The sequence below is a fragment of the Piliocolobus tephrosceles genome, chromosome 8, assembly GCF_002776525.5.
Source record: "Piliocolobus tephrosceles isolate RC106 chromosome 8, ASM277652v3, whole genome shotgun sequence".
Lineage (NCBI taxonomy): Eukaryota > Metazoa > Chordata > Mammalia > Primates > Cercopithecidae > Piliocolobus > Piliocolobus tephrosceles.
In genome coordinates this window covers 22,719,956-22,741,015 of record NC_045441.1, presented here as the reverse complement: position 1 = coordinate 22,741,015, position 21,060 = coordinate 22,719,956, and the positions used below count along the sequence as shown (strand labels likewise).

At 43.0% G+C, this 21,060-nt stretch overlaps 1 protein-coding gene across 1 annotated transcript; it reads right to left on the bottom strand.

Annotated features, from left to right (window-relative positions):
- Nucleotides 1-301: 301 nt before the first annotated feature.
- Nucleotides 302-10,275, bottom strand: LOC111526132. Its single transcript, XM_023191690.1, is given in 4 exon segments — nucleotides 302-1,452; nucleotides 1,455-1,775; nucleotides 6,529-6,859; nucleotides 10,139-10,275. Coding segments are annotated over 4 exon segments (1,140 nt in total). The 3' UTR covers nucleotides 302-1,101.
- Nucleotides 10,276-21,060: the final 10,785 nt, after the last annotated feature.

The window sequence follows — 21,060 nt, the reverse complement described above, 5'->3', positions numbered from 1 at the left end:
TTATTAATAGGAGACTCTGTGGGGTGCACCGCAATAAATTGTGATTCGTGAAATTTATAAACTGAGATAGCACTAGCAAGAGGTCCTGTGCATTGTAATTCTCTCGACCTGACAAATGAACTGCTTTGAGCAGCGACAGCTTCAGCCAAGTAAGAGAAATAAATCAGCCAGTGGAAATGTGGTAAGAAAGCAAACACTTTTATTGGTCTACAGATCTTGAGAAACGTTGATTAAGTCAGATCTGGAATCCCCCCATAGTCGTTTTACAAGTTGCTTTATCCCAGAGACCCCCCAGGCCTCTCCGTGTTACCACAATCTCCCAGGAAAAACGAGGAGTGAGTTACACTGTGTTTAGGACAGGAAACAAAAATATATACTTTTATGGTCCTGGGAAAAGGTGAGTCCAACCATTCATTCGAGGAGGCTTCTGTATTCCCCAGGACTATATTAGAGGAAAACTTGTGGAAGCCTTTCCACAACTGATAACCTCTCAGTCTCCAGAGAACAAAGAATAGAAAATACCTTGAGTTGTGGAAGCCATTGTGTGAAAACAAATTTAGAATAAATGAGACTGATCAGAGATTAGTGTTTGAACTAACAAACTATGGGTTTACTTGGCAAGTTAAGGGTAGAAACATGAATGCAGTGAGCAATGCTGAAACTGTAGACCCTAGAACAAACTGCTTTAAATTGTATTTATGTCTTGAGAGAACCCATTTGCTATCAAATAACTAATTACACTCCATTCTGTTCAATGAAGGAAGCCCCAAAAGACTCCTTCCAGAAAGCGGTCTGGTTTCATTTCATCCTTCCAGAAAGCCAATGGTTACATTTATTTTTAAATGTAGCCTTCAATTTCAAAATGTCATATTCCAGACTTGTCTTCCTTCAGTTGATACAAACTACCAGGCAGGAACTATTTAATTCAGAAGTTTATTTGCAAGACCCCAGGAGGAGAGCGGTAGCAACTTCAGAGAAGGGAAGGTTAGGAAAATATTGATTAGCCATGTGTGTGCCAGGCAGCGTGTTCAGGGCCTCACAACCTTGGAGAAGCTATTATCACCTCATTTTAGACAGGAGACTGAAACTCAGAGATGATCATTAATTTGCCGTGGCCACTCAGCTTTGATTGGAAAAGGCAGGGATGGACTGACAACTAAGTTCATGCCCTTTCCAGGGTATCATGTCACCTTTCAAAACTGAAGGCCCTAGAATCTTCCAGTTGATCACTCTCTCCGTGTCCCCCAGCCTCTTTCTGCCTGCAGACGCAGATTTAACTGGATCCCAGAGATGATCAAGGTGATCACTACCTCCCTTATTCTTCACCATCTCTATGGAAGGATCCCCCACCTCCTCCCTGGGGCAAGATGCATGGGAAACTGAGTCTGCGCCACCCATGCGGCAAGGCTGCCATGCTTGGACAGAGAGGCCAGGCATTCCGGAAAACCCCCTCCCCCCCCACCTCCTTCCACAAGGACAGCCTGCGGGGTAGGGTGAGGAGATGCTAGGGAGTTTCCAGTTTCAGGAGCTGGTTGCCCTAAGATGGAGAAAGACAGGTCACAGCGGTGCTCCAGTGCAGATTTGAACAATTTGTTGCAACCACAGGAAACTTCCGAAATGTCTTTCCCAGCAGCTCTGGCTCCGCCAGGAGCAGGAGCATGTTTGTGTGGCTGCAGGGCACCGGCAGCAGCCCTCTTTGCTCTCCTGGCTCCCTGTGGCAACGGGAGCGAAAACTTCCGGGGGTCAGGCGTAGAAACCACAGCAATGAAATCTGACTTCAAAAACACAGATGCCGGGATGTCCACTTCCAGAACACACAATGTCTGGACGGATCACCAACAAGATTCCTGCCACCTGAGGTGGAGGCAGGGCGGGAGGCGGGCCTTGGGCCTTGTGGCTTGTGGGGAAAGACCTGTCTCCCTTGCCCCCGCCCCCTCCTTCACTCTCGCGGCTCATGCCTGCATCGTTGTGGAACTCTCAAGTGAGTGTTTTCTAACCCTCATTCCCAAACACTCCTCCCATCACTTTACCCCCAGCTCTAAAAATTGTTCCTGCTTTCTCTTAGCCTAGAGCAGTGCTTGAAGGAGGACAGAAATTTCCTGGGGGTCCTGTTAAAATGCAGGTTGTGATTCAACAGGCCTGGGGTGAGGCCCAGGCTTCTATGTATCTAACAAGCTTTCAAGTCCAAAGATGCCGTTGGTCCCAGGACACATTTTGAATGGCAAAGGATAGTACATATGTCCCAGATTCCTAAGGCTGGTGTTGAAAACTCTGGGCCCCTCCCCCAGACTACCTTTCTTAACTCCTTGATCTCCTCCTCACCCCTGCAATGCTCCAGGCAGAGTCACCTGCCAGCCCACAGGCACACCCACACCCCAACTCGCCCACCGTGGGGGTTCTGTGCCCACCATTTCCCTCAGCAGCAAAGCTAGCTCCCAGCTCTGCTGTTCAAATCTTACCTCCTGCAAGTCCTAGCCTTCCCATAAAGACCATTGTCTTCCTTACAGGAAGAGCTGCATTCCAGAGCCGTGGCATACAAAGAGAACAATCTCTGCTTTCTCAGGAAGTGTCAAACCCAGGCATTGTTTGGGAGAGACAGATCTGGGCCGCCTCCCTAGAGTGGTGGAGCAAGCCCTGAGAGCTGCCTTGGCTGGGACCACAGCTCTCTGATGGGAAGCCCTGCTGCATGCTGGCCCTTTCGGAAGGGCATTCACTAGTCTGGTATGCTCAACAATCTGGAGACCAGGGTCCCTCGTGCAGTGCAGTGAATACCTGAGTCTGAGAGAATCTGGCCGATACAGATAGAATTTCATTTTCCTGTTTCACCTTGGTGAGGCCAAATACCAGCTAATGAAAAGTGGATTATGTATTCTTTTTCTTTTTGAGATAGAGTGTCACTGTGTCACCCAGGCTGGAGGTGCAGTGGTGCCATCTCGTCTCACTGCAACCTCCGCCTCCCGGGTTCAAGCAATTCTCCTGCCTCAGCCTCCTGACCTAGCTGGGATGATGGGTGCGCATCACCACACCCGGCTAATTTTTGTATTTTCGGTAGAGACGGGGTTTCGCCATGTTGGCCAGACTGGTCTCCAACACCTGGCCTCAAGTGATCTGCCCACCTCGGTCTCCCAAAATGTGGGGATTACAGGCGTGAGCCATTGCACCTGGCTTGTACTTTCTATAAAAATATTTTATGCCATCTGATATTTAACTGGGAAATGACTGCAGAACTCCCAGCCATCCTTTGTTTTAAATATTCAAAAGCATCTATCTGACACAGCCCCCTAAGAAAGGCTATCTGGGGCACTCTTTCGTTTTTCTGTTTTATTCCTAATGGTGAAACTCCAGCCAAGATTTTCTGGTTGTGGAACCTCTTCTGATTCTGCTGTGTCACTGACTGGAAATGATTGCTAATAGGAATGAAAATGTTCATCTGATCTGCCCCTCTGTTATTTGCAGAGGAGGGTGTGGTGTTATCAGTTTGCAGTGGGGTTTAGAGGTGGTGTCAGCCTTGCAGAAAGTTTGGTGGGTTTTCATTTCCCTGCCTTTGCTGTCGGCTGCTTTGAGGGAAATGGGTAACCGGATCTTAGAATCCCTGGATGTGAAGAGATAACATTGACCATAGGCAATTTTTACTGATAAAAATAATATATAGTTTTCAAGTAGTCCCATAATGAGTCACTTCTAAATAGTCAGAAATACATTTCCTGCTATTATTCTTTGAGACTGAATTGATAATTTTATGAAATTACTCCGCTTGCTAAGGTAGTCCTGTTGAATGCATGCCGAATTTGCAACACGGTCTTAAATCTGCAGTAACCTGGTCTTTTGGGACCCACCAGGTATGAATCAAAGTCTAGAGCATATTCTCTCATAAAAAAATGTATTCTTCTTGCTTCTTGCTGTTCACGTTACCAAGAAAAAGAAATGTATTCTACATCTAGTTCCCCTTCCTGAAAATAACAAAGAATAGCATCAGAGCAAGAGTCAGACAAAATCTACTGACAAGAGTCCAGAATGCCAGGGCACTGGCTCTTCAGCCATCCTCCTCTTTGGCAAAAGGCAAACATCACAAATCACTGATGGATGGAGCCAAAGCCTCATCTAAGCACCGAGTGAGGCTGTGGGCTCTTGAAGCAAAAGTCAAGAGACCTGGATGCTATGTCCTGCTGCTCTGCCCCTCAACAGCTTGGTTACTTTGGGCAAGTCTTTTAATCGATGTCAGCCTCAGCTTCCTTATCTGGAAAATGGGACGACCCCTGCCCCACTTTCCTTGCAGGATGGCTGTGACAGTCAAGCCAGATTGTTCCTGGGCAAGTACCTTCTAAATTTACACAAAGAGGTGAGTGCCGTGTGATTGGCAGGGAGTATCTGCTGCTGGTTCTGGGGCTAAACAAAGTAGTTCTGTCTTCTACTGTGCTCCCAGCCTTCCCTCCCAACCTGGGTTACCTTTTAAAGATAGAAGAATTGGCTTCTTCTATCTTTAGAACACTAAAGATATTACAGGCTCACGCTTGTAATCCCAGCACTTTGGGAGGCTGAGGTAGGCAGATCACGAGGTCCACAGATCGAGACCATCCTGGCCAACATAGTGAAACCCCATCTCTACTAAAAATGCAAAAATTAGCTGGGCATGGTGGCACACACCTGTAGTCTCAGCTATTCGGGAGGCTGAGGCAGGAGAATCTCTTGAACCCGGGAGACAGAGGTTGCAGTTAGCCGAGATCACGCCACTGCACTCCAGGCTGGCAACAGAACAAGACTCTGTCTCCAAAAACAGACAGAATAACTATGGTGGGGGCAGGGGTCGAAGTGGAAGAAGGAAAGCAACAGATATTTTAGAGGGATCAGAACCCTGTCCATTTCACATGTGATTCTTTACATCTGTCTCCTGCATGTCCTCACTGAGTCCCCAAACAAATTCCCCAATCCCATCTTGTCACCCATCTCAGTAACAGAATTAGTTAATCCTAGTTAACCTAGATAACTTATCTTTCCCCCACTCCTAAGGAACAGAGGCCATCATTGTGTCTCCACAGGCTCTCTTAAGGGAGATTACCCTTCATCTTCTCCAAAAGGTGAAGGAGACAGTACTGATAGAAAAGGGAGCCTTCAAAGGATTCTAGTGCCTCCCCCAGGACTGGAAGGCAAGGGAGCTGTGATCCTAGGTGTGAAGGCTCTCCTTCTCTGGCAATCCTCGCGAGGCAGCAGGGCCTTAGAAAGAAATTGTAGCAATGACAAAGCTCTGCCAAGGAATGGTGGAGCCACCAGCCTTCCAGGAGCATGAGGACTTAGCAAATGAACACATCAGTAGTCACCCCTGTGAACCGAAGACCAGAGGACTCTATCCAAATGATCTGGGTGAATGTCCACAGGAACTGAGAGGAAAGATCATTACAGGAAGGTCTGCAACCGAATTTCCTACCACTCTGGCAGGATGGCTACAGTAGCATATCAAATTTAGCTGAAAGTAACACAAGAAACACGAAATTTATTATGCCCTATTGTTAGTGTAGAATTCACATGCCTGCTATCTTTCTGAGACATTCTGGCAGATAACCCTGCTTTCTTTGGATACTCCAGAGTTTGGGAGAAACAGTTCAAAAGATCAACACAAGCTCTTTCTGAAATTACCTTCTGCTCCCTCCCCAGTGAGAATTTACCCAGGGAAATAACAGCCCAGCACATATTTCCCCCATAGCCTGAAACCCGAGCCATAGATGCCCTACCTTCAGCTCACCCACAAGCACTTCTCAGTAAACCTGGAGGAGAAAATAATGTCTTATCTTTCTTATGTTCAAAAAGGAACACACAATAAAGACATCAAGAAATAAATACAAAACTTTATGACTAGCAAACATGGTCCACAGTTACCAGGCAAGACCTAAGGTTGAACTGCTCTCCCAACCAATGCTCACAATTTTGGAAAGAGAAATGTTATTGTCCTTATTTTACCCTGAGACAATTAAGGCTCAGAGGTGTTAACTAACTTGTTAAAGATATTGAGCTATTAAGTGACAGAGCTAGGATTAGAATCCAAATCAGCATTCTATTCTACTGCACAACATAATCCCAGTTATCTGGTATTTTCTAGCAAATGCTTCTGTTTTTTAGTTAGTAACGTGTATGTGTGTGTGTGTGTGTGTGTATGGTGTGTGTGTGTGTGTGTGTGAAAGAGAGAGACTGAATGTAGAATAGAAAACACAGATTTTAAAATGTAACCATTGCCATATTTGTTGAACTCTGGAAGGAGAAACTGTGAGTTCCAGTAGGCGTCTGTTGAGTTTCAGCTGAAATGTGCCCACCGGCTGATTTAATGTGATAATCAGGGGTGGGGGCCCTGGTGACAGGCTATGATGTATTGGCTGTTGTTCTGCACTTTGATGTCCCTTGGAATTTGTCAAAACTTCACTTCAGCACTCCAAAAAGTGCCATGATGTCATCTGTCCCACTCTCTGTCTGCAGGAGCAAATGGCAGGGGAGTGGCTGTCCCTGGAGTTCAGGTCAACAGCAGGTCGGAGAGTGGCAGACCTTTCCTGAGGACAGCCGGCGGCAGCCGCTCCCCAGGCTTACCACCTCACAGCCAGGGGATTCCTGTCTCTGGGGGATAAAAATCTTTGCTGTCTCTGAGTAAAGGGGGACTGCAGATCCCTCCTGTCCCAGCTCAGTCACGGGCTTGTGGAAAAAGGAATCCTCTTCCACACCCTTAGTCATGGGGATTGAGCTGCAGGCGAGGAAGGTGGGCAGGGCTGGTGGAATGAGGGGGACATGCTGACCGAGCGCGCGGCCTCCAGGACACTCCCTGCCAGCAGCCTGGGTCAGGAGCCAGCCTCCACCATCCCCTGAGGCAGCTGTGGTCACACTGAGGCAGCAGCAGGCAGAAGGACGTGCTGATGCACAGCTTCAGGGGCCAGATGAGTCACCCCCAGGGTTTGGCCAGCTGGAGAGCGGGGCCTGGTTCCCGAGGCTGGTCTGGACAACATAAAGATCTGGGAACACTGCTGGCTCCCAGCACTGGGGATCTGTAGCGGCTTCTGGGAGCCGCTGGTCTCTGAAGAGTCACCCTGTCACAGAGGTGAGGAATGGCAATGTTTGGGGCAACGGGGTTAAGTGGGAGAGTGGTTTGCCTAGAAAACCCCATCATGCTTTTGGGTTGCCTCACGTTGGCCTCTTGATAGGACTGGACCTGTCAAGTAGGATCCCAGTGGGTCCCTGGTACTGTGCCATTGGAATCATTGTCCCAATCTTCCCAGCACAACATGACACCACCTCTATTGAGAAGTCAACCCCCAATCCAAGAAAAGCCATATGCCTTAGCTCATTCAGGCTGCTATAACAACATACCATAAGCTGGGTGACTTATAAACAACAGAAACTTATTTCTCACAGTTCTGGAAGCTGGGAAGTTCGAGGCCAAAGCACTGGCCAATTCCATGTCTGGTAAGGGCCTCTTTCCTGATTCATAGAAGGCACCTGTCTGCTCTGTCCTCCCACAGTAGAAGGGGCAAGATCGCTCCCTTTATAAAGCTCAATCATGAAGGCTTCTTCCTCATGACCTAATCACCTTCCAAAGACTGCACCTGCTAATACCATCAGTTCTAGGGTTAGGGTTTCAACATATGCATTTTATAGGGACGTAAACATTCAGTCTATTGCATGGCATAACTCTTCATTTCATTTTTATCTCTCCAAACCTTAGTTTCCAGATCCATAACATGAGATTTGTAATGTCCCATCTTAGAGAGTTGTTTTAAGAACTAATTGATCATGTACATTAAAATGTTTAAGCACAGTGCCTGGTGTATAGTAAGTACTCAGTAAATATTCATTAGTTTCCTTCTTTCTTGCTCTCTCTTTTCCCTCCAAATCCCCAAATAAAAATAAACACCATTTTGCAATAACTAAAACTTAGGAAAGATGATGTGACATCGTCAACTACCACAAAGCTGGAGGCTAAACAAACTTCTACAGACATCAAGCTGCTTCCCTGTCTACTGCAGAAGGAAGCCACATTCCAGTCCTATAAGCAGGGAGCCAAAAATCATGCTGGCCCCCCGTGCAGGGGTACAGCTAGTGAGGATGACAGTCACTACAACTAGTGGAGGCAAAGAGACTTAAACCAGGAAGCTTGGGCAGTCCTGACATGGGTCTGCAGGGGTGAAGTCCTCAGCCAGAGAAGCCATCAATTTCCCTTCGATTTCAGCTGGAAGCATGAGCTTCATTGGCCCAGAAAAGACCACTTCTCATTGCAAACCAACAATTTCTGACAGGGAAGTGGTCTTAAGGGTCACTTGGGATTAACTACTGGGAAATAATTTCAGAAACGGGCCACAGACATCGAGACAGTTTGGCTCCCTGTGCTGAGAGGGTGACGTCAGCCATGCGGATAAATTCTAAAGAATCTACCACCCCTCAAGCATTGTTTTACTAGCTTATAAAATGTTCCTGAGATCTTTCCATACTAACGACTTCTGGGGGATGTCCAGGGCATCCTGGAAAATTACAGCAAGAGGGTATCCCTCCAATTCTTCCTTGTCCAGAGCCTAGTTTCTTTTAGACTTAACCTAATTACTTTCTATCCCATGAATTCTTATTAAATGGGAAAACTTGATACTGCATATTTACTGTTGAGTGCTGTGCAGAAGAGCGTGGAAACACGGCCAAATGCTAGGCTCTGATCAGAAAATATGCCAGACTTGCATAATGACCACAGCATTGAAATGATTACAGTTTGCCTCTCTGAGTTCCCACTACGTCATTTCTCAAGACCTGCTTATGGGTACCTTAGTATCCATTCTACAGATCAAGAAACTGAACTATAAAGACAGGCCAGACAGAACCTGCTTATGGATATTCAGCAAAACGTCGGCTGAACCAATCTAAAAGGTCATGATATCTTGGTCCTCCTCATCATCATTCTTCAGAAAACAAAGTGAGATTCAAGAGAGCAAACAAAAGTGGAAACAGAAGGATCCAAACAAAGCAGGAGTTCCCTTGATCTAATAAGCTCCCAGTGTCCTTTAAGGGACTCTTTGAGAGAAAAGAGATTTCCATGGGGTGGAAGGAACCAGTCAAATCCAAGCAAATGTTTACTACCAGCCAAGATTACTTAATAGAGAATACAATCTACTTTTACAAAGAGCATTTGAAAATGTGTAAGATCTTCTCACTTGTTGCTGACAGCAAAGCTGTGAATATGGTCTTATTATTACCATTTTCCAGACAAGGAAACAGATGCTCGGAGAAGGTACCTTGCCCAATGTCATACCACAAATAAGCAACAAAGCCAGACCACCCAGCAACCCAGCTGTTCTGAGTCCAGCTCCAGTGCTCTTTGCCCTACATTTTAGAATTTCTTACATGGACAAGGTAACCAGATCCTGCATCATTGAACAGCAAAGGAAACATGGATCAAAAGGGATCTGAACGTGCCCTAGGGGAACTGACTTTTAAGATAATATTCACTCAACAACTCCCCAGAGAATTCAAACAAGATGGAAATGGCAGGGGGGCTCTAGGGCAGGGAATCGCCGAAGGGGCCTATTCTGGGCCAGGAGGGATTCTAGAAGCCATTCCCAAAGAACCCCTTAGGGCTGGTGTCTTTTCAAGATGGAAGTCTTGTGTTCACTCTAGCATGGACTCAGGGTGTGCACTGGGACCTTGGACCCTGAAGCCTTACGGGAAAGCCCTGGGATGTTTCAGGCCTCCTGCCAGCCTAGGATCTGGTCCAAGGGTGTACAAACCTGGTCCTCATGTTCTCCCGGGATCATTCACAGAGACCCAGACTCCTGATTTCTGTCACATCTGCAGCCACAGAGCTGGGCCTCAGGAGGTGAAGTGGGGACAAGACAACATCCCCAGGTGTTGACTCCAGCTTAGGCTCAGGGTCAGGAGCCCTGGCCACAGCCAAACGACTTGCCCCAGCCAACACAGTCGTAAGCATAGATGATCACACCCCAGGCTAAAAAGGCGGAAAACCAGTAGGCAAGGAAACCGTTTTGTCATCCAAGGACAATAAAGTTTATGTATTCCCAGATGTGGGTCCTCCCACTTAATCAAAGCAGAGGCCCATTCCTGTGAAAAGAGCTTTTCTCCAGCAAAATGGGAAGGCAACTTCTTTGGGGCTAAATTTAGACTTCACCCAAAGGCAAAGGGCTCCAGTTCTTCAGGGCTGTCAACAGAACAAGCAAAGCGTTCAGTGTCCCAGCTGGCTACAGCCAGCTCCAGAGCCAAGTCAGCATGAGTCTGAAATGTTCCGAGCCTAGCAGTGTGGGCCATGCAGTCCCCGGGGCCGGGCTCTGCTCCGCGTTGGATCACATCTTGGAGGGTATGCAGCTTTGGTCACCCTGCTGATCTGTCAGCCTGTTTGCTTTCCCCACCAAGGAGTAGCAGCCCAATACCCACTACTCCAAAGAGCAGGCTCAGAGTTACAGAGGATGCAAGGTGCAAGAAGGCCTTTGCCTTTGAAACTTTCTTAGGGATATCCTTGGAATCATCACTGAGAAGGCAATGCTTTACAAAAGGACCAAATCAGTATACAGGATATTATGGTTCCAAAAAAGTCAAGATGAATGACCTCCAGTCACATAGAACTTCAGTGGGAAAGTTGAGGTTTTTTTTCCCTGGGGCAGGACCCCTTCGATCTGAAGCTTGCAGTGTCCTCTCCCTATGTCAGCACTTTTTCTAAATGGCCCCAAAGTCATCATGGCAAAATATTAAGAGGCATGCCCTGTCTTGGGGAGAAATGGGTATGGTCTCTACTCAAAAAAAAAAAAAAAAAAAAAAAAAAGTCTGTCATTTCTCTGCTTGGCCAAGCTGGCATTTTCCCAAAGATGTCCTAAACTAAAGATCTGGCTTCCCATCCTTAACTCTCAGGAAGTATATGCCAGCACATCGCAAAGTGATCACCAGTTCACTACTGCCAAACCTAATCATGACGTACACCAGGTGAAACTGGGTGAGACTTGGATGGGGAATGATAGTCAGAATTTACTGTATCCTTCCCATTCAGCATTCCTACAGATGTGATCCAAGATTCTTTAGGGAGTAAAACAAGATAAAAATTCACCCCAAAACATGCCTCATACTGCATAGACACAGCTCCAATGGCATCTCCTTAGAAGCCTCCAGCTGGTAGAGCAAACCACCATTTCCACTGAGCTGCCATGGCCCTGTGCTCTTGGCTGGGTTACACCACCTACTCCTCTGTAAACATCAATGACTTACACTGGCGTTCCCCAGAGACTGGGGGTTACCCCCAATGAAGGGTCCCGGTTTTTTCTCATTTTGAATATCTAACTCTGGGGTATAGTAGGCTTTCTATAGACAGTAGATAAGTGAGTGAATGACTGATACTCAGATGTGTAAATATTCTTGTTTAAATATCATGGTGTTCTCCTTAATAAAAGAGGTTGGTGTGGAACTAAGGTTAATAGAGTTCCATTAAAAAAAGAAATATTGGCCGAGCACGGTGGCTTATGTCTGTAATCCCAGCACTTTGGGAGGCCAAGGTGGGCGGATCACAATGTCAGGAGTTTGAGACCCGCCTGACCAATATGGTGAAACCCCATCTCTACTAAAAAGACAAAAAATTAGCTGGGTTTTGTGGCACGTGCCTGTAATCCCAGCTACTCGGGAGGCTGAGGCAGGAGAATTGCTTGAACCTGGGAGGTGGAGTGAGCCAAGATCGTGCCATTGCACTCCAGCCTGGCAACAGAGCAAATCTCCATCTCAAAAAAAAAAAAGTATCCCAGGACTGCACAGCCAGTCCTCTCTACCCTATGATGAAGCAAACACCATCCTCTTTAAAGCGAAGAAGCAAATGTTAATGTTTGATTATTCCCCTACTGGCTTTTGTTAAGTGGAAAAAACTGGGCTACGTTGTGCATCTCTTTCTTTCTGGTTATCCTGAGGTGGGGGTGCTACTTTACCCTAGTGGGTCCCCTGGCAGCAGGGTTAAGCAGTAGATCAAAAACCCATCCTGATTCAAGAATCAGAGACAGAAAAGAAAAAAACCCAGCTGCCCTTACTTTCTGAAATAAAGTCCCTCAGCAACTTCCCAGTCTGTCTGTCCCTACACCAATGACCTGCCTGCTGATACACACTGTGCGGAGGTCAGACTGCATCAGATCGACTCCAGAGGTCAGCTTAACAACTCTCTCCACCAGTCCTAGGATGAAATACACACAGCAACAGTTTAGCAAAGAGGGAATATAGGAATCACCTCAAAGAGTGAGAGAATTCTCAGAGAACCTAATCAAACACAAGCAATTACCCTATCTTCTAATGCCAGCATCAAGAATAAAAATATTCAAAAGAGAAGCATGCCTGTGTCATCATTCCTGAGCCAAATTTTGCACTGCGTCTCACTCAGGCAACCAGGAAGGGAGGACAAGAATGCAAATTCCATTGAAATAAGTAAATAAAATAACTTTCACAGCAGCCAGACATTTCTAAGAGGTCTGTGCTACAAGGCAGTGTACTGAACAAGAATACTGGGAAGTAATTGCTGAATGGAAGGAGGATTAGGGTGATGAGCATGTTTCCTTTAAAAATAAAGACACATAAATGATCATAAGCTGCCATGCGTATTTCAACTTGATGTTTAAAGACGTTGGACTTAGCAGGTAGAAACTGTTGCCCTCTACTGGCTGGAACATCATAAGAATGCCATGATTTCATATTTGCAGTTGCCTGAATGCTTTTTATCCTTCCAAGGGTGCAGATGGTCATGATGATGGTAGTGGTGAAAATGATGATGAAGGAGAGGGAAGGAAGGAGAAGAAAGAAGGAGGAGGTGATAACCATGGCGATAAGAATCCCTTACCTTTATGTAGCACTTTAGTGTCTTACAAAGCACATTCACACAAACTGACTTGAGCCTCACAATTATCTTGTGAAGAAGGTGATGATGCAAATGAGATGACTTTGGCAAAGAAATTAGATCAGTTCCTGCAGATACCGAGACAGTAAGAGGCAGAGCTGAAGTTCTGATTCAGGCTTTCTAAGTCCAAGCCCTGGAATGGTTTCCCTTCACTCTATTTATTTGGCAAGCTCTATTTATATTTACTTAAATCCAGTCTTTCGGTAAGATCTTTTATAAGTCTGTTTTCTGTATTGAAGATAGAATTCATTAACACATTTATTCACAAACATCTATTATACACCTGTTCCGTGCCTGGCCCTTCAATTGTAAACTAGGGAATAGCAGAGAACAAGGCAAAGTCTAGCTCTTATGAAGCTCTCATGAGGCAGTCAACAAACAAGGGAACAAATGAGTGAGGATCATAATGTCAGAGAGTAGTTGGAAGGCAATAGGACGAGGTGAAGATGTACAATGACTCCAAGGTGAAAATGAACTCAGCAGATGACAAATTTTAGTAGCTAAGTTTTTCGGACAGATGACTTCTAACAAAAAGGACCAGCCTTGGTCTTCCCAAATATAAGTCTGGAAATCACTGAAGGATATCAGAAGGGTGACCCGGGGATGGTCAGTTTTTTAGACACCCCTTTAAGCAACCTCTGAAGCATGTAGGTAGGAAAGACCTTTCCTTGAAATGTGTATATTGTTCTATTAACTTAGATTAAGAGAGCTCATTTCTAAAAGATCTGTATGACTGTTATTCATTCAAATTTACTCAACCAGTTATATGACTCATGCAGCTTGATGTGTAATATCTAAAACCTGAAAATAACCCAAACTTCAACAGGTGAATGGTAACACAAAGTGTGGTGCATCCATACCGTGGAATACTACTTAGCAACAAAAAGGAACAAACTGTTGATACATGCAACAACTGGGGAATTATGCTAAGTGAAGAAAAGCCCATCTCAAAAGGTTACATGCTGCATGATTCCATTGATACAGTATTTTCAAAATTGCATTGCTGTAGAGATGGAGTGCAGGGGAATGGTTGCTAGTGCATAGAAAAGAGGAGGGTGTGACTACAAGGGGAATACAAGGTGCCTTCTGCCATAATGACAGAATAGCTCTGGAACTTGATGTGGTGGTAATTACACGAATCTATAGATGTGATTAAACATCATAGAATTAGATACAAAAACATACAAAAATGAGTGGATGTGAACACTGGTGAAAGACGAGTAAGAGCTGTAATCCAGTCGATGATCTGGAGCCAATCAACATCCTTGCTTCATGATGTAAGAGGTCATCGCTGGAGGAAGCTGGATGATAGGTACTCGGGACCTCTGCACTACTGTGACAACGTATTGTGGTCCATAGTGATTTCAAAGGAAAAAGAGAGAGAAGAAGAAAAGAAGATAAAGATGAAGAAAAAGCGAGAAGAGGAGAAGGAGAAGCTACAGGAGGAGGAGCAAGAGGAGCAGGAGCAGAAGAAGCAGGAGGATGAACAGGAGAAGCCAAAGGAGGAGGAGGAGGAACCGGAAGGGCAGGAGGAGGAGGATAAGCAGGAGCAGAAGGAGGAGGAGAAAGAGGAGGAGCAGGAGGAGGAGGAGCAGGAGGAGGAAGAGCAGCAGGAGGAGGAGCAGGAGGAAGAGGAGCAGCAGGAGCAGGGCCAGACAGCCAGGGCCCCCAGACCCAGCAGCCAGGGCTCTAGTGCAGGTGTTGCTGGGACCTCCATGGCAGCTCACACGGCAGCCACTCCCAGCGCTAGGGCTGCAGCAGAAAGAGCCTGGGGAGGAGATGGACTCAGGCACCTTGAGGGCGCTTAGGAGAGCACCTGGCGGGGGTTAGTGCTGCTGCTGGGTGTGGGGGCAGTCACCTCTGAAAATGTGTGTTTTTATTTTAAATGGAGGGATTGGATTAGGTGGGTCTCAGGACTATTCCATGCCTAATATTCCACATTTCCAGGAGTCGCCTAAGCGAATCTAGTCACTGTGATTCAGCGTTCACTTGTGCTGCTTGCTCTGGTTCCTGACAAAGTGAAATCACCTATTTTTTGTGCCAAGTGTTGACACTCATCATAGACAGCTTATGTTATTGACTATAGTTTTATTTGAATATCTTGTCCCACAATTAAATGATAAATTCCTTTTGAGGAATTATTTGTGGCCGTTGGTGTCTTTCACATAGCAGGTCTAATTGCAGGGTTTATAATAATTGAACAGAGCTCAGCGACTAAAACAATTAAAAGTTCCAGTTGAAAATATTGATATATTTGACCATTTTTTAAGTTAAAAGTTTTGTAGGACAAAAATCACCACCAAGCCGAAAAATTAATGGCAAATCGGACAACATATTTGTAAAGATAACAGGATAGATGTGAATAAGCAATTCACAAAACAAAAACGACAAATGGCCAGTAAGTACATGGACATTCAGTCCCATCCTTAAAAAAGACATTAACATTAAAACAATGAAATGCTAGCTTTTTGTTTTTATTTTGTTTTCATCTATTAGATTAGCAAAAATTAAAATGAATTACAGTATATAATGTTAGCAATGATGTGGAGAAATAGACATTCTCATAAACTGCTAATAGGACCATAAATGAAGGTGGTGGACATGGAGTAAAATTTGTTGGTAGAAAACGAAAGTCTTTAAAATGTATGTGCCCAGTAGTTCATGACTTAGGGATTTATCTTAAAAATAATAATCAGGGAACAAACATACACAAGAATAGTAATTGAATAACTGCCTGGAAGAGTATAAATTTGGAAATAAGCTAATTTTTCATTAATATAAGAATGGATTGATAAATAGGAGTGTTTTTAATCTAGTGGAATATTATATTATAGTTTAAATGAATAAACTAGACCTACATGGATCAATCTCTAAAATACACCGTTGATGCCAAAGACCAGGTTGGAGAAGAAAATGTATAGTACAATAGCACCTGTGTAAATCTTAAAAACACAGAAAACATATTATTTTGTCCACTACATATGATTCATGGATATGCAGCAAAGGTATAAAATGGCTGTAAAAGATCCTCATCAGCTTCAAAATTGTATTTGAAGGAGAAGGATGAGAATATTGTTTGTATGATGTTTTGTTGCCCTGAAAAAAAAAAAAAAAAAAAAAAAACGGTTGAATTAAATGAGAAAATGCATGTATGGTCTTTGGTGTATTATCTGGCTAAATAAATAAAAATATCAACTATTAACATAAGGTTCCTAACTAAGTATATAGTTATACGTATGTACTTATAACTTACTATTCTTGTGTACGTCTCCTTGTTCCCCAATTATTATTTTTAAAGACAAATCCGCAAGTGATGAATTCTTGGGCACATTTGAAAAATTTTATTTATTTTCAAATTTTAATCCATCTCTACCCCCTTCACTTATGGTCTGACTGGCAGGTTATTAGTATAGTCTAAGAGGGAGGCTTTGAACTTTATGGGGAAAAATACCGAATAAAAAGTAATGCTCAAGGTTGAGCATGATAAAAGGGGTAATATGTGTTGAGGTGCTTCCTTCCACAGGAAGTAATTGTGCTAGGTGTGTACCATCCATTGTCTCTTTGAGTCCTCACAGCAACCTATGTCACAATTTTATTGGGCCCATTTCTCTCACTGGGAAACTAAAGCTCCATTACTAGATTATGTAATTTGGACAAAATTATATCTCTATCAATGGAAGATCAAGGATGTAAATATGAGCTTGTTGGATGCCAAACTTTAGGTTCTTTACATTGGATCACATTGAGTTGAGAAGTAAAGAAATACAGGAAGTTTCTACACAGGTGCTGGAAGGGTTTGCAAAGAAAGTCAGGGTGACATGGACCTGCACCTCACTATATCTTGGACTGGATTTGCCATCGAATTTCCTGCTAATGTATTCTCAGAAGCTGTCCCAGGGCTGGGGACTGTGTCGTTGACCTATTAAACAAACACCCCTGCTGACAAATGTGGAGGCTGCCAAGATGGGATGCAGAGTAAGTAGGAAGCTGACAGCAGATCCCAGCACCCACGGTCTAATCAGCAGGATTTCCAGCAAAGCTCTCAGTCCCCCAGGGTCACAGGGCTCCCTGGTTCCTAGCTTTACAGAGGCCAAACAAGAGTGTGAATGATAAGTAGATAAGGACTGCCCAGCATGAAAAACAAAGCCCAGGATTTGGGACTTTTCAGGGGACACGCGATCTGTAAGCAGGTTTTATTTTTCCTTTCTGTTAAAGTTTCCAAGACCCAAAGTATACAGGTGTAAGAAAGGGGGACACAGTACTATTGTTATTGTGAATAATACAATTGTTTAGAAACTGCAAGAGAAACAACTGAAGAAGTACTAGAGTGTGGCATGTAGTGCGGTGGCGAAGATCAACTCCATAGCCACACCAACTGAGGCTGAGAGGAACGTGTGTCTGTTTAACATCTAAGAGAAACCCTCTCAGGAGAGACAGAAACAGAACATTATGATGTGCCTTTGGAAAAATAGCCCTTGGGGCATGAGCATGTGACCTACGGCAAGACCGAGGAAGACCTAAACTGTATCCTGGATAAGCAGGAATTAGGGAAGCTTGAGGCTAAGGGGAAGGGAGGGAAGAAGTAAGAAGGAGCCCAGTAATTTAGCAAGAGTTTAGAATCTGCAAAGAAATTAACATTGCTGATAATTTCTCCAAGGTTGGAACAATCTACAAATGTCCAAGAACATAGGTAACTGTCATAGGCTGAAGAATGGTCCCTCCTCACGAATTAAAAAAACGTTTAAGAGTTCTGAGTAGTAATTCCTGGAACCTGTGAATGTTACCTTGTATTAATTCTTTTTTTAAAAAAAGGAGCATGCAGATGTGATTAGGTTAAGGATCTTGAGATGGAGAGATTATCCTGGATGATTTGATCACAGAAGAGAAGAAGGCAATGTAATCACAGAGATAGAGATCAGAGACCTGTGGCCACCAGCCAAGGAAAGCCAGAAGCCACCAGAAGCTGGCAAAGGAAAGGAAGAGGCTAGAGCCTCCAGAGCGAGTGCGGCCCCACCGCCACCTTGATTCTGGTCCAGTGATAGTGATGTTGGACTTCTGGCCTCCAGAGCTGTGAGAGAATACATTCCTGTTGTTTTAAGCAACCACATTTGTGGTAATTTCTTACAGCAGCTGTAGAACACTAACAGAACTAAAATTCAGTTTTGAGAAATTTATTGTGTTGCTGTTAACTAATCCCCAAACAGTCCTAAACAGTCCTTTAAGCGTTGTGTATAAAAGAAAAAATTGTAAACATCCTAGAATGTCTATCAACAGCAGTTAAACAAATTATGATAATTTGTTAAGTGAAGTACTATGCAAATATTAAAAATGAAATGGCAGAAGCATAGAACTTATTTCTTGACATGGCCCTATGTTCATAATATACTTATCATTGAGCAAAAAACAACAATAAACACTAGTTACATAATACTTTTTTACCTTTAAATTTTGACCTGTTTGAAAGTTATTCTTGTATATGACATGAGGTGTAGATATAAATATATCTCTTTCCACTTGGCTACCCATTTTATAATTTGTCCCAACACCATTTATTGAGTAGTACATGCTTCCTCCCATATATTAAATTCCCACATATTACATGTATTAAATTTCGCATGTATTAAATTCCCATATATTGTTTTATTTTTGGACTTCTCATTTTGTCCCATTGGTCTGCCTGCTTATTCATGCCTGTGTCAATGCTGAGCAGTTATAATATAATTTAATGTATGATAGGTTACCTCACTCCATTGGCCTATTTTTTCTGAATTTTTCCTGCTCTTCTTGCTTTTTTTTTTTTTTATAAATCCAGTAGGCTCTTTTTTGTTACAATCATGTTAAATTTGTAATTAGTGAAAACTGATAACTTTATGGTGTTGTCTCCCTAACCAATAATGGGTAGGTATCTCCTGTGTTTGGGTGTGTGTGTGTGTGTGTGTGTGTGTGTGTGTGTGTGTACATGCTCATGCTCTCTTCAGAAGTGATTTTCAAGTTTCCCTCATATCTTTTTTTTTGTTGTTATCTTTATGAAGCTTATTCCTAACAAGTTTATCCCTTTGGTTACTTTTAAACATGGGAATTTTTCATTATACTTTCTGATTATTTTAGATATATATTCTATTTTTATCTTTGTCAATTTTCATTCTAATATATTGCCGAATTTTCTCATTTTTAACTTTTTCGGGTGACACTTTTGGGTGTTACAGATATATAATTTATCTTTTACAAATAACAATAGTTACATTTCCTTCTTTCCAATTTTTGTAGCTATCACTTTTTTCCCTTTTCTGATTCTATCAGTTTGTGTTTCTAGTAAAATGATAAAAAGAATAGTGCTATCTATATAATATTCCTGAATTTACTGGGAATGCTGTTAGCATTAAGCATGGTTTCTACTGGATTCGGACCTGAAATATTAATAGATGTCAATGAAGTATCTGACTGTTATTACTTGTATTGAATGTTTTATCAAGAATGGATATGAGATTATGTCAAATGATCTTTCAGTATCTATGAAAATAAAGTTTTCTTAGATTAATATAATAAACTTATTTATAGATTTCTTAATATTGAACCAATCTTGCATTCCTAGAATACCTACTTAGATACGATATATTATTGTTTCAATGTGTTGTGAATCATATTTTCTAATATTCAATTTAGGATTTTAAAATAAATATTTATAAGAAAGATAACTCCAGCCAGGCACGGTGTCTCACACCTGTAATCCCTGCACTTTGGAAGGCCGAGGCGGGCGGATCACGAGGTCAGGAGATTGAGACCATCCTGGCCAATACGGTGAAACCCCGTCTCTACTAACAATACAAAAATTAGCTGGGTGTGGTGGTAGGCACCTGTAATCCCAGCTACTTGCGAGGCTGAGGCAGGAGAATCACTTGAACCTGGGTTGCAGTGAGCCAAGATCGCTCTACTGCAATCCAACCAGGGTGACAGAGTGAGACTCCATATTAAAAAAAAAAAAAAGATAACTCCATTTTGCAGTCTTTCTGGGTTTTGATATCAATGTAATGCACTTTCTTTGTAAAAATTGGAAGTTTTCCTTCTTCTATGTGCAATGCTTTTTCCATGTTATGGGATTTTTTTTTTCTTTATATATGTGGTATAATTCCCCTGTGAAATCATCTGGGCCTCATGCTTATGTGGGAGATGACTCTGGAAATTTCCCTGTTTCTTCTGTGGTAATATATTGGTTTGGATTTTCTTTCTTTTCGGGGGTCAGTTTTGGAAAGTTATGTTTTTCTGGAAAATTGTCCATTTCATCTAAATGTCAAATTTATTTGCATACAGTTGAACCAAACAGATTTTATGATTTAAAATTTTTCCTCTACTTCTCTTATCTTCCTTTATCATTTGCCATTTTTTGTAGAAAATATAGGAAAATTCTTTTCTTTACCTTCAGAGTAGAAAATGAAAGCTTTTGTAACTATGACTTAACAGCCAAAAGCCATAAAAAAGGACAGATGAATTCTACCACATAAACTTTATAGATTAAAAAAACTTTGCACAGCAAAAAAACACTATAAGCAATGTCTAAAGTTTGACAACACATTGGGGAAAATGTGCAACTTACACAGTAAATCAAGGGCTAATATCCTTACATATGTGTAAGATATATTAAAAGAGTTTTTGTAAACACAGAGAAAAAAAAAATCCAGTGGAAAAGTTAGCAAAAGATATGATGATATAGTTCATAAATAAATTACATATGGCTCAGGAACGTATGAACAGATGTTTATCTCACTTATAAGAGAAATTCACATTAAAACAACACTGAGAGACCATTTTAAAAATATATATTGGCAAAAATGTTAAAGTGTAATTATGTGCTTTTGTGGAGTGGGCTAGGGGAAACAGGTAGCCTCATATCTTGCAAGTGGAAGTAAAACTTCATGCAATACATAAGGAGGGAAATTTGAGACTCTCCATCAAAAAGGAAAATGCTTTGACCAAGACATTCCACCTGCAGAAACATCAGCTACATTTCTGGGCCAGCTGGGACTGACAGCCAAATACAGCCTCTGACACCATCTCTGCTTACAGCAAGTCCCATAAACTCTCACCGGATGGGGACAGTTTTCACACAATACAGGACAGGAGCCGCAACACACCCAACAAAATCACACTTGCTGATGTTGGCCAGAACATTTCTCACAGCTGTT